The following is a 14,550-nucleotide window of genomic DNA, read 5'->3' on the forward strand; positions in this document are numbered from 1 at the left end:
AGTCTGCCTTTGTGCTGTGTTTTAGTCTGCCTTTTCAACAAGGAATACCTCATAATGGAGCTCCATAGCCAGGATCCTAACTAGAGAACAGGGGGTTTGAATATTATGTTCTATCAGAAGAGATAACCTGCTAGGAAAGAGGGACAAGATGAACATCCCTGCAGAGAAAGGCTGCAGCAGACTCTTGGTTCTGTTCAGATGCTAAAGCACCAATGGCAGAGGGTGATTGTCCCAGCCACAGGAAGGATTCAAGCTGTGCTTGTACCTCTATAGATGCCAGGAAGCTCAACCTCGGGGCCCTACAGAGCCATATTTTGCTCTGCCCTTGCAGAGCTACTGAGCAGTGCTCAGACAGGGGTGACAGTTCTCAGTCTGCAGCTGCAGTTCTGAGGCACTTTGGTACTGCAAGTGCCAATGTAAGCATTTCTTTCAAAGTGCCTTAGTGTAGCATATATATAACATTTTGGACTATATCTGTTGGATTTGGAAGTTGGAATATGTAGATGAGGTGCTGTTTTTAACCCTTTGGATATTCAGAGATCAGTTTGTATGTGTGCCTTCTGCACTTGTCAGCAATGTGGGGATGTGTATGCTGAAGAGGAGAGCTGGGATGAGGGTCATGAATTCCTCCAGGGAAGCAGCTATGGCTTCAGTACCTCTACCGTGGTATTCCCTGGTGGCTTTTTTCTGGGTACTGCTAGATACAATGAGGAGCCCTTTCTTCCCTTCTTCTCCTAAAACCTGAAATAAAAAGGCATTCCCTTATGTTGTTCTTAGTTACTGTGTAGCTTCTCACTTGCATCTGTGGGCAAGGACACTGGTGCTGGAGGACGCTTTTTTCTCACAGATATTCTGATATTCCATTCCGATATTCTATTCTGATACCAGATATTTTGATAGAGGAGAACAGGCACTTGTCTGTGAGTCACAGGAATGTGGGAAGGCCTCGGTCTTAGCCTAATCTGGGCCCATGGCAGGTTGATGGTATTGTCCAATAGATAAAGTACTGGGTCTGGTACCCCTAGGTTTTATTCCCTGCCCCAGCACTAACCTGTTCTTACCTTGAGCCACCCACGTAATGATAGTGACTTTGTGCAAAAGTTTCAGTGGATGGAAACAGCTACACAAATATAGAATGGTAAAAATTGAGAATTATTCCTACAGACAGGTCTCTTTCAGAAGAAGATTTTAGGCCATGGTTCAGAATAAGCTGTGTATGTCCCATAACTCTGCCTTGAAGCATCATTGGAACTGATCAGATTAAAACTGACAACCTAATTGTTTTATGTTTTTGTTCTTTTTTCTTTTTTTTTTCTTTTCCCTCTCCAGGAATATATGATGGAAATGAACTTTAAACAGTGGATAGTAGATTTTGTTAACCAGTCACTCCTGCAGATGAGCACTTGTGATGTGGAAAGCAAGCGATACGAAAGGACAGAATTTGCCGAGTGTCTTGGAGAGATGAACCTGCGCTGGCACAGGCTGCAGGCATCTCTGAACAGAAAGGTTTGATTAAGTTCTCATTGCTTTCTCTCACAACTCTGATCTTGCCTGTGCCAGTGCTCTGTATTTTGCAAGCAGCCTTTCTCCTCGAGTCTGAAAACACTGTTGAACACAGTGAGACTCCCTGTGCTCTCCGCTGTCTGTCTGTCCTGCTGTCTCACAGGAAGCCTACGGAGTACTCTCGTAGCACATCAGCTCTCAGGTGGTGGGCAGGTATCCAAACCTCAGCAAGGTCTGGGAGGGTAAACTCTCCTGTAACTTACAGGAAAGGAAAATAGACAAAATCTGCTCTTCATGACAGACTGTATTAGGTGGAAAAAATAAGATTCCTCATATAAAGAAAATACAGTCACATGTCAACAAAGAAGACCTATACTGAGGAAACTATGAAAAAGGAAGAATTCAGGGTAGTGTCTGCAGGGGAACCTGTTAGTGAAATCTGTTGAAGCTTTGGGGTGCTATGAAAGTTGTGGCATTTAAAACTTAATGGGAGAAAACAGTGGATGGGTTGTGGAAAGGAGAGGTGCTACACTGCTTGGTACAAACAGCCAGGCCCTGCTCAGCAAACACAGCACCAAAAAAGCAAACAACCCCTCCACACACCATATGACGGGAATGAGAAATAGGGATATATTAAGCTACCACCTGTTTTCTTATTGTAGCGATTGGATTTGCCAAAAAAGTAATTATTAAGTAAGTAGTGTTGACAGCCATATTCAGATGGGGACATATGACCCTGCTGGAAAAGGCACAGCAGGGATCTGTTCCCAGCCCTGCTCCAGACCTCCTGGGTCCCTGGAAATGGGTTGCTCTCTGTGTCCTCCTTCTGCAGTAATGAAATAAGCTTTCCCAATGGAGTGCTTTGAGGATCAGCAGCTGATAGGCAAATTCTGCATGTAGACTAACTATACATCTTCTGTGTTTCTCTGTAGAAAAACTGTTTCAGGCAGTGCCTCAGAATTATTCTAGTGAGGCTTGAAATAATCCAGGCGTCCAGAATTAGATGCTGGTGCTCATGTGCCCCAGTGCCCAGAAAAGCTAGTATGACTCATGTGATATGGAAGAGACCAGGGGAAGGTTAGCATCCCAAAATACATGAGGCGGCTGGAATTAATCCCTCTACCAGCACATTCATCTCTGTTCTCTCCTGAACTTCCAGGGCTTTGGGAGAAGCTGCCTTCCCTGAATCCAGATACAAAGACTGCTGATAAAACAGAAAATTCCCAAATTTCTCTGAGTCAGAAAGTCTTCTAGAAACACTTTCAAGTGGAAAATTCAGTTTCTGCACAATTGAAAATGTCCATGGTGAAATTTCAATTCTGGGGGGGGAAAAAATTTATCTTCTCTAACCATTTTCAAGAAACTGCATTCTAGGATTTAATGGATCGTCAGGGCTAAGACTGAAGATAGGAGACTCGAGGTCCCTTGCTTATTAGTAACTTTGTTGGTGGGTTTTAGGGAGAATGAGGTTTTCAGACTTCATATGAATGTGTTCATGTAGCGCGGGATCCCCCAACTTGTCAAGTCCACAGGCTGCCAGCTCTAGAACCCACACTGCTTTGTTTCCTTCTCAAGGAAAAGTTCAGATCCTAAAGAGCCAGGAAAACTTTTTAGCTTCTCCTTTCAAAATATTTTCTCTAAATAGTATTATCAGTGTAAATATTGTAATCTCAAATTTTGTTATGGAAAGGGGAGTCATGTTTCTGCCCATCGCTAGGTTTAAGTAAGTTAAAATACTTCTGTAATTTTCAGATACAAGACCTGGAGCACGTTTTGGAGGATATTACTGAAAATGAGAACAAAGTACAGACTCTACACAACTGGCTGGAAGCTCAGCGTGATAGACTGAGATCTTTACAAACCCCAGCAAGTCTGATGTCTGCACAGAACACATTAGATGATTGCAAGGTAAAGCTTTATATGTGTGATATTGTTGTAAAAAAAACATATCACTTTGCTGAATCCAGACTAAAGAACTGCACAGATTTTAACAGAAAAGTTGCCATTTCCTAGAAGAATACTACAATGTAATTTTAATTAAAGCATGGTAGGTTCAGGTGATAAAGAGCCAGATTCACTTCTAATGTAAATTGCTATTTAATGGTTTTTTCCTCCAATTGAAGACGCATCTGCTTTTGTTCCATGGTATTTGGAGTGCTGTGCAGCAATATTGTAGATCTTATTCTGAGATGCCTCCAAAAGAAGTAGTTCTCAGTTCAGCACAGCCATGGCAAAAGCTATCAATTCCATTAGTTTGAAGAGCTCTGTGGTGGAAGTGTCGTGGAAACTACAGTCCCATTTGAAAAAATAGCAACTCTCTCTACTCCTGCCCTAGAATGTAGTCTCTCTGCACCAGCCTCAAGAATCTGGGTATACTTTGGTTTTGTTGGGTTTTTCTAGGCATCAGCTCCCTCAAAATTAGTAGAGGTGCAGCCAGTTAATAATTGGCTCCTATTACTCTGACAGTCTGCTGCTTTCATTCAGTACAGTGTTCCCTGTCTATTTTTTAATATGGAATATTTGTTCTTTCATTGCCATGGTTACGTGTCTCTCTCTCTTGTAGTAGGCTGCTTTTATTGCCTAGAGTGCTCTGATACACACTGAGTTACTTGTCTCTCTGAAGCACTCTGAAATGTATTGAGGGGCCGGAATGGAAGAAAGACACAGGCCATCTTTGACTAAAACACTAACCTGCTCACAGTAACAGGTTACAGTGCTAAGATGCAGGTGGTTAAAATGCTTCATTAAAATTAATTTGCTCAGTAAAAATGAGGTCCAAATATGAAAGTGTTTTGGGAATTGTAACTGAGGGGGGAAAAGTTCATGACTTTGAGCATGGTGTTACAGGAAAATGTTACGGCCCATTGTGTGTATGGATGCTGGATACTCATGTTGCTAGGCTTTGCCCAGCATGTCAAGGCTAGCTTATAAGCTTGCTGATTGTGTTACGGGGGAAGTTACTCTCCTAGGCATCTCCATTGATTTCAGTAGGGTTTCTCCCATGGGAGAAAGCCACTGACTAAGAGGACAAGCTGAAAATAACTTTCTAGAAATTGTTACAATGTTAGGGACCCTCATACTGCAAAATCAGTTTCTATGCAGTCTAAATTATAAATAGGTCTGTAGAGCAGAGGATGACCCGAATGCTAACCTGCCCAAGGAAAAGTTCAGACACATTCATAGAAAAACTTTTTGCATCTGGAGAGGTACAAAGAGGCCTGCATGGTGGCTGAGGAATTAGCTCCTGATGATTTCTTTCCCAAGCATGATGTCCAGTGTTCTTGCAGACACTAAATGGACTGATTCTAGCTCTACCTGCAGGAGACTGTCTAAAGCAGCCACTGTCATTTTGAATTCCTGTAAAGCAGTTATTCTGTATCAGAGTTGAAATGGTGGTGGTGTTGCATGGCTGAAGAATTACACAGAATTGGTTTTAAAGAAGGAATGTTTATCTAGGCTCCACACACAGAAGGTTTTTTCTATAGTGTCATTAAAACATCTTATTTATCTTCCTTTTTTTTTTTTTTTTTCATTTAGGATCTAGAAAATCAACTCACCACTAAATCCAAAACTCTTGATGACCTCAAACAAAGTTTGGCTTTGAATGGTAGTGCAGAACAAACACCAGAAGCTCTCTCTCTCAGGATAGCTGAGCTGTGTGAAATGGTGGACAGCACTGTAAACCAGGTAAAAGCTTTGTTTGCAGTGAGATTTCCCCCAGTACATATTCTTATCACCAGTGTTATTAATCTTCTTCATGGGATGGCAGGAGCTGGTTCAAATAAGATGCAAAGTATTTCTTACTCTTAACCTTCCTGAGAACTTCCTCTTAAGTCTGCACCTTAATGTAAATTAATGTATTTCCAAGTTTGAGAGAGAAAAAAAGTCTGATCTCAAAGTAGTTTGAATACAGGGCGAGGAGGGACAGATCCCCATCAGCAGTTTAAGAAAATAAAGAAATAGCACTGCTATTTTTCTGTCAAGTTGAAAATGGAAACTTTAAACTTTCTTACTCAATCTGCTTCCTCTCCATACCTTGGTCTTTCTTCTCTGTAGTACGCTGGTGCAAGCTGCCTACTCCTCCATCCTCACTGCAGCTTTTCTATCTCCCAATTACTCTTTCGTCCACACACCTGGATGGCTTTCACTATCTCCCAATCCCTTGTAGTTTCCAGTTGCTTCAAGGAGAGCCTGGCAGATTGGTTTCCCATGCAAATTGACTCCCCAGCAGTTTATATTTATGGTTATATTATCTTTATACTTGGAACTGATCTTTTTTATCTAGATGTAATTAATAGGCACAGAAGATATAATACTGAGTTTTTATGTATTTAAATTTGCGATAATAACCATATACTATAGAGGATTATACATGACACAGTGATTGTGTTTGTAGTTAAGATTCCCTTACACTTTCTGTTATAAATGCCTTGCTTTTGTTCCTCAAAACTTTGTAAAACCTGAACCCTTTTGCTTGAACTCTTCCACATGAGGTGTTGGTCCAGGATGGGTCTGCTGTTTCTTGTTTTAGGTTTCAACAGAAATGATGTGGCTGTTTCTTACCAAGAAAGCAGAGAAATTTTTTATGTGTGTACATGATGAAAGTTTTTCCTTCTGCTCTAGAGCTGGGGATTGAAATTGGCAGGATTGACAGCCTAGTGCTTTTTTCTTCTTGCAGTCACCATGGGTCACATTAATTTTAGTATTTTTATGACTTAAGTAACGAACTCACAAACTGCAGGATGTGCCTAGATGTCTGCATATGCAATGAAACACCGAGTGCAGCTTTCTTCCCGTCGGTGACTGCTCTCAGCCCAGCCAGGCTGTGGTTTCAAATATGCGTCTAAGGAGATGTGATACCTTGATTATATTTTCTGTAGATTGATCTCAAGACTGTGAGTCTGTAGCCCAGAGACATTTCACGAGCACGATGTCTTTCCATCTTCCTTGTGTGGGCAGTAATTATCTGCAAGCTACAAAAAGCAATTAGAGATTCCTCCCCCCTATACCATGATTCAAATGAGAATAGGGATGATTAATCCATCTACTCCTGTGTGCCTGGAACTAGGATACTAGGATACAATGATCCATGCAGTTTATTTAGCATGCGCTATGATGTGGAAAAAAGTTTTCATCTCCCATTGTGTGGATGCATACTCAGAACTGAAATCTGGCACCTGGCTTTGCCAGGTTGCAGGGAGACATACTTGCTTGCTTGCCTGGTTTTCATGCTTTTCCAAAGCATCCGCTACTGGCATGACTGAAAATAGATATTGAACAAGATCAATGTTTTGTCTAACTCAGGACGTGCCTTATGTACTTACCTGATAGAGAAGGATAAAAATGACAAATCACACTGAAGGAGGACTGTGGTTTTTTGTTGCAATATCTAGGAGTATGTGGCAAATAGATACTATGCTTGACGCACTATAGATTAAACAGCGGTAATAATGAGAGAGACATAGAAAACAAAGAGGATATCCATCATTTAATTTTATATGAGAATCCTGAAGTTCCTACAGTGTGATTCAGTGGGCCTGCATTATTAGAACACAATGGCATAAGAGGGATGATAGCTCTCCAGAGTATTGTAGTAGCGTCTTCTTCCATACAAAATAATTTCTGTTCAAATTTTCATCAAAAGGAAACTTGATCTCTGGATCGAACTATCTGCTTCCTAAGAAGATTAAGGCTCTCAATTTCCTCCCACTTCAGGTTGATTTTGCCAGGAAGGAATAAGCAGTTCCTTATTTCACTACTTTTTACTTTTTGGGGAGTTCTGGAGTTGTGTCTGACAGCATAGTGCTACCCTGAACTCTGGTTAAATTTTTATTTCCAGCAAATTCTTATACTTCACTCTAAATACTGATTACTGCTTGGTTTGAAGCCTGTACAATTCCTTACCAAGTAGGAAAATGCTCCAACTTGTGAAACTTTTGTGGATTGTCATGGAGTGAGCACTGAACTTAGATTTTTAAGTCAATTTAAAGATGATTTATATGTCAGGGCTACCCAAGAAATAGTAACAAAAGTGGTTCGTTTGCAGGTTGCGCAGTTAAAGACCTCAATGCAGTTAACACTGGAGCAGTGGAGAGTATATGATGAAGTTTATGCAGAATTCAGCCTGATGACAACAAGATATTCCTACTGCATGGACCAGTGCAAACCTGTGGTGTCACTGGAAACTCTGAAAAGACAGGTCAAAACCCTCCAGGTAAGTCTGCTGAAGTTGTCTTATTCTGCTGAAGTTGTCTTATTTCTGTACTTCCTTCTGTGCCTTTAAACAAACAAACTCAACTGGAAAAAAAAAGACAGAAAAAATTATTTGAGCAACTTCCTCTTTATTATAGAGCCATTGAAGTCAGTGGAATTTTTTTTTTCTTACCTCCAGAGACACTGAGGACTATTTTTAAACTTACTTACCACATAAGTTCAACTTTGGTGCTATTTAGGTACCAAGGTTCAAGAGAGAAGTACAGGTCAGCTGTTACCATGTCTGCCTTACTGTGGGCTACCAGAGCCTCCATTTTGGATTGCAAAGATCCTTGGTGTTCTAGTCTTCTGCATGTGCTGGAAGGCATCCCCATATGAAGCATCAGGTCCTCACGCTCCCTTGCAGTACAGAGAGCAGATGGACATGTGCACTCCACCACCATGCCTCATGTTAATGTCTACTCAGTCCACGTCTAATCTACATGGACAGCAGGAAGTCTGGCTGAAAATACAGCTGGCAGAGGAAAACCTAATGCCATCGCTGTAGGTGTTTGCATAAAGGTTACTCACCATTCAGGTGAAAGACATTGGTTTTCAGCTTATTGGTTGAAAGGAAATTTGCCCCTTCACTTCTGCTTCCCAGGGAAATGCCCTGTGATAAGGCTGTAGCATCACCTGGAAGGAGATGCCTGTGCATTGATGCTGGGACTCAGTGTAGAAATGGAGGACACTTGGGAGAAAATTGGTGAAGGGACCCGGTGCCCCTAGATCTGTGATTTGAACACTCCGCTTGGGGTACTATGTCCCAGCCACTGTGCCAGTGACCACTGACACATTCTGTATTAAAGCGTTATTTGCATTAAAGCATCTTTCCATGTATAAACAGCACTGGAGTCAAGGTCCAGGACCCAGGATTCCCCTTCCCAAAAGCTGTGGCTTGGGAAGGTTGGGTGGGTGCAGCAGCCCTGGGTCTGAGGGGGATCCCGGAGCCTGGAGTTTCCAATTGCTCCAATGCAAAGTCAACTGTTCAGTCACCCAGAGACTGAACTCCAGACATCTGGAGTTCCCTGTGCAGCTTCTGAATGAGGCTGGGCATAAACGCTGGGCACAAAGGCTCTGGATTGTCCTGCTGCTCTGCTTGGCTGTTACAGAGTCCACGTGGGACATCTAGAGTAGGCAGTCAGGCTGGCGCAGGGTCTGAAGGCTTTACAGATACGGCTAAAATCCCCTTCAGTGGCTTTAAATGAGAACTTAAAGGATATGGAAACACTCCCTGTTTCAGTGTAAATGAGGCCTGTTAAGGTTTATTTTCAAGTTATACCAGATGTGGTGCTGGCCACACTGAGGCTGTGAATCCTGGGTACTGTCTGTTGGCAGTAAAGCCTGCATAAGCACTTTCCACCTTCACCTGGAGACACGTAATAGATGGAAGGAACTGGGCACCTTCTTACCTCCTTCTGTCCCTCCATCACCCTCTTTATTTTTAATCTAGATCAGTTCACAGGTACAATCCATGGCAGGGTTCTGCAATTAGGAAGGGGAACACACAGCCAGGAACAGGAATTGTCATGCCAGTAGAAATTCCCCTGAAACAGTGGATTAATATAAAACCATTTTTGGTTTCTAGTGAATTAATTTAATCAGTTTAAGGCTGTGGGTTTGTTAAGTGAGCTGTTTCTTTAAGAGTAGATAAATGACCTCCGTTTAAAATCAGCCTCCTGAATGATTTTTTAACTTGGACCATTTCACCTCTCTTTTAGCTTCCTAATTTTTAGAATCATGTGTTAAATTTTTGACAAACATTTTAATCTATGTTGCAAACACATGGCATTATTGCTGCCCTATCCCTGCCAATCTATAGGGGAAGCTATACTTAGGTTGTTCACAGAATCACAGAATGTTAGAGATTGGAAGGGACCTCGAAAGATCATCTAGTCCAATCCCCCTGCCGGAGCAGGACACCTAGATCAGATCACACAGTTAACCTCCACAACTAATTGCAATTATCCATTCTGCAGTCTCTTCAAAATGAATCGGAGAACAATGAAGAAACTTGGGCCAAGCTCCAGGCTGCTGCTGGTAACCTGAAGAAGAACTGCTCGCCCTCCTTTGCAGAGATTATTGAACAGAAGTGCACACAGGCACACACTAGGTAAGCTTGCGAAAAAGACCCCCACTTATTAGTATTAAAAAAAAAAAAAAAAAAAAAAGATTGCTGAGGCAGGACTTGAATGCCTGTCAGATTTTTAAATCTATATTAATCCGACTCACCTATCTAAGGGTACCTGTGTGAGGAGCAGCTGATACTCCCTTTTTTGTGAGGGATCACAGAGCACAAAATGGTGCTGTGTCAGCAGGCTTTCAGGAACATGGGTATGAATGCAAAGAAACTCCCACAGGACTCCTACACCAAATAATATTCTGGAGGAGAATCTACTAGGAAAATTCTCTTATCCTTTGATATGTTGGCAGGTGGAGCTCAGTAAATGAAGATGTCACAGATCAACTGCGGGCAGCAGAAGCTACGCTGCAGCTTTGGGAGAAATTTGATACTACGTGCACTGAAAGAGCAGCCAAGTTACAACAGCACGAAAAGCAGTGTGCTGAGCTCTTGGATGCTCGCATGCCTGAGCATTACACGATAGAAACCCTGGAGCAGAGGATAGAGGATATAACGGTACATTAATATGTTTCTGCTGCCTCGTACAAACCAGGATTATCTTTGAGAAACAAATCAAAATAACATCTTCCCTTCTCCTCCCCCTAATTCAGGCAGTGGAAAACTTAAAATCTGTGGGGCTTTTTCCATTAACAGGCACCTTTGTATTTCCTTTAAATACTTTGACCAGATCCTGAAACCAAACCAAAGTACAGTTAGCACAGGATGAGAAGAGAGAAGAAGGGAGAAATCATATTCCATCTCTGCCCCTTTCTGCTCTACATATTCAGGCCTGTGTTGGAAGGAATCATTAAACTTTATTTACTTTATGGGGCACTGCTTGGGAGGAGAGATAATATCTACTAGAACAATAGCTGGGGAAAAAAAGACGAGTTCTCCAGAGCACAGGGCCATTTTGAGATCTTCTGCAGTCTTCAAATTGGTTTTATTTGGGTTTAGTGCTTTTTTTTCCTGCCTGGTCTGATAAGTTCACAGATTTCTGAGCTCATTAGATTATTCTAAATGCTTCTGACTTTAGGCAAATTAGATCTCATGCTGAGACCACAGGGTACGTTTGACTCTCTCAGGCAGCAAAGCTGTCATTAGGTTCTGACATTTTTGGTTTCTTCAGACTGCAGTAAGAAAAATAGCAATTCTTATTTCAGGACAGAGCAATGATTCATCCTGCTTTATGAACCTCTAGCCATACACTGGAAGAAGGCCAAAGTACTCCAGTTTGCATGTGGCCAATTAAGAAACTGTACATTATAGGAAAGAGAACTCATGTATTTCTTCCTGTGTCAGAAACAACTGACAGCAGCAAAACTCAGACCAAAACATTTTCACTTTCTTATGATCTATCAATGGCTGTGACATAAGTTCATCAATATGTCAGCAAAAAGGCAACAGATTTTCTGGAAATTTATGGAAAGAGTTTTGCACCTACTAAGCAAGGCATGACCACAAGAGTGCCATTAGCACTGTCAATACTGTCCTGGTATTTGTGGGTAGGACACATGGAATTTATTGTGGTTTTTCAAAAGTGGTGAGTTAGAAGAATGGGGATCAGTGATATGGCATATGAGTTACATGTATATGTGCATTACAAAACTCTATTTTAATCTCTCTAATCTTTTCCTCTAGTATATATTGGGAAAGATTATGGTTTTATGGAACTCTGTCATCACAATAAATAAAAATAAAGTCCCATTTAGGGCATAAGAAATCAAAATGGGTAATGTACTAAATAGCTGAAGTGGCAGTTTACCATTTACAGAGCCATCTTGCTTTTTAAAGAAACACGTCTGCTCTTTGCTATCAATCAGAAATCTTTGATCATTACTCACAGAAAAGACAATATGCAGTGGCAAATGCCAGGGGATTTTTCACGGCTCAAGTAAATGACAGTTCTGAAAGTAGGTACGTTTTAAGATGACATCTTGCCATTCCTTGTCCAGGTTAAAAGAAAAATGATCAAGTATATTGAACAAGTATAAAATTACTGCTTTTGTTCTTGTACTGCCTTTAGAGTTTGATTTCATAGCATCAGTTCACTAGTAAAGGGGAACAAATAAAACCAATACCATAGTCTTCGGTCAGTAAGGGATCCAGAGTACTGGTATGTTTGTAACATAATAGCATTTCTCATCTGCAGAATGGGCCAGTTTCTCCATCTGCTAATGTAAATCCATTCTGTAGAGAGGGATATTCTGATTTCTCTCCCTAATTTCCTCTGTACCAGTAGCATCCCACTGCCTGAAGTCACTGGTGTTCCATTGAACTTTGAACTGTGCCTTTCCCAGCACTAGAGTCAATGAATGCAATTCCCATTATCCCCTCAGTAAAAGACCAAAGTTTTCACCATAGCTGAATTTGGCTCCCAGAGGAGATCAACAAAAAGAGCTTAGTTACAGCAACAAAAGATACTAAATGAAAGTGGCATATGAACGATGATCTGATTCATTTGCTGACTCTTTTTTCTTTCTCCTTCTCTCATCAGAAGGTACAGCAGGGCCTTTATAACATAATCGCATGCTATGCCCAGATGTCTTCCCTGGCTCGACAGATAACAGAGCTGGCTGGGACAGCCACAGAAGCCATGCTGCAGCCGCTCCATAGAGCAATCTATTTGGAAAAGATGTTGCAGACGAAGTTAGATGAATTACAGGTATTTTTTTTAATACTAAATTAGCTGTCAGTATGAGGTAACTTCTTCACTAGAGCCCTGTAGTTCCTGAATTGAAATGAAATTTCAATAAAATAAAGCTTGACAGTATGATCAACTATGTAAAGAAATAATACATGAAGCCAGAGGGACAGATGAAAGAAGGGTTTCACCCTTCTTACCTGCTGGCGTTGCTCTAACAAGCCTTTGTAAGTGGACCTATTACAGTCAAGCAGTATAGGACCCTCAGATGATTAAAGGTTAGGAAGCCTATTTTTATTCTATGAACTTTGAAATAAGTTGTAAACTTTCTCTGCTCTGCCTTGGAAAAAAACCCAAGGGCTTCAGTTTGCTTTGATAAGAGCTCACACAATGTATCTAAAACCAAGAAGAAAACTGTAGTCATTTGATGTAATTTTGAAGAGCAGATTCACATCCCTGTTCAGGCAGAGCAAGGTGGGACCTGGATCCAGGTTCCCCATGTGATGCTCTCCTCACAGCAGTGCTGTGGGATTGACTTGCCCTCTGCACAGGTATTCCTGAGAAGACTTCCAAGGAGATGTACTACTGTACATTTACTGACATAAAACTAGTCTGTTCCTGTGAAAAAGCCTGGTTTCGATGAATTGTTCTGTTCTAAAGTAAACCCAAATTCATCAAGAAATTTTCAGCCAGCTGTATGACTCCATGTACCAGCACAGTTCAATGGCTGGAAGCTATTTGTGAAGATAACAGATTTTTCATATTCCCTGTGAACTTCTCACTCCATGAAAAACTTCATTTCTGGGTAGTCATTTTCTCTGGTGTTAACCTTGTAGCCTTACCACAGAACTGTCTCTCTCCCCACACCAATTTTTGCCATTCATTCCTTATAAAAATGTTGCTGTTTCAGTGTTTTTAGAGATGTGGAGCTTAGTTCTTGTAAGAAAGAAAGAGCTTCTCCAGTGCTCTTCTCCCTGACCCAAAGAAACCAACCTAGTGAATAAAAAAGTTGAATTCCAGCCCTAGTTATTTCTCTCCACAGAGTTCATGTAAGCTGCACAGCCTTGGCTGTAGACACATGAGAGCAGGCCCTGTGTGTAGCTGAAAGGAAACGCAGTTTTTCCCTCCGATAAACTAAGTTTTGGTTTTCCAATTTCACAATAAATCAAAGCCACAAAAAGGTATCACAGATGCGCTATTCCTTCCAGATAGATATGAATCTCTCAGGATTTAGAGGTTCTGTTTCTTGGTCTCTGCTTTGGCTTAAATTTTCCCCTTATCCAGTGCAAAAACTGAAAAAGCTCAGTCCGTGAGTTATAAATACATTGGAATTTGGATTTAACATCTGTTCTCCTGACAATACTGTTTGTTGTTCCTTTTTGTATACTGAGTATGTATATTAAATCATAATCAATGTAAATATGCAATATTCACCCTAGTTCAATCTTGTACAACTGGACCATTTCAACAAGTGCCTTGAAACGCTGGAGGGTGATATCAAGAATTGCACAGATGCCTTCTATAGTCTCTGTCTGGATGGAAAAACAGACATCTCAGAATTGCTTACGGTATGTCTGGATTCCCAAGTACAAAAAGATATATACTTGGGATTTAAGTGTCCATAGAATACCAACTCTTGCCTACTTCAAGAAACTCTTTGTGTCCAAAGTACCATAACTATAGCACTTCCATCAGAGTAACTATAATCTCATCCAAAACAAAAAAGCAATTATTTAAGTTCATAAAAACTCTAGATATGCATTGCAGGCCAAATGCCCGCAAGGAGGGGAGGAAAATCAGAGAGATTTGGGGTTGATGGCTGATCTTTTTCCCTAGCTTTGCTGTGGAGCTACACTGTTGCCCTCAATGTAAGGTACAAAGTAAATCTGCAAGTACTAGCTCTTGTGTATCTGTTCAATACTGTTAGAAAAAGGGGCTCTGTGTAAGGGAATTGTAACTTTTTTTTCCCTATATTCTTTGAAGTTAACCCAAAAAAGTTGGGGGTTTTTGCATTATCATTTTGGATTCA

General features: G+C 41.1%; 1 protein-coding gene across 1 annotated transcript in view; it reads left to right on the forward strand.

The window, feature by feature from the left end:
* The window catches only part of LOC104468231 (nesprin-2-like), a 170,744-nt gene that overhangs the window by 110,706 nt on the left and 45,488 nt on the right, over window positions 1–14,550 (forward strand). The window contains 8 exon segments of the mRNA XM_010082294.1: window positions 1,330–1,506; window positions 3,256–3,411; window positions 5,041–5,190; window positions 7,550–7,717; window positions 9,735–9,868; window positions 10,189–10,393; window positions 12,375–12,542; window positions 13,961–14,089. Of these exon segments, the coding sequence (XP_010080596.1) occupies window positions 1,330–1,506; window positions 3,256–3,411; window positions 5,041–5,190; window positions 7,550–7,717; window positions 9,735–9,868; window positions 10,189–10,393; window positions 12,375–12,542; window positions 13,961–14,089 (1,287 nt within the window).

This window comes from Pterocles gutturalis, unplaced genomic scaffold, assembly GCF_000699245.1.
Source record: "Pterocles gutturalis isolate BGI_N339 unplaced genomic scaffold, ASM69924v1 scaffold21956, whole genome shotgun sequence".
In the NCBI taxonomy this organism is placed as follows: Eukaryota; Metazoa; Chordata; class Aves; order Pterocliformes; family Pteroclidae; genus Pterocles; species Pterocles gutturalis.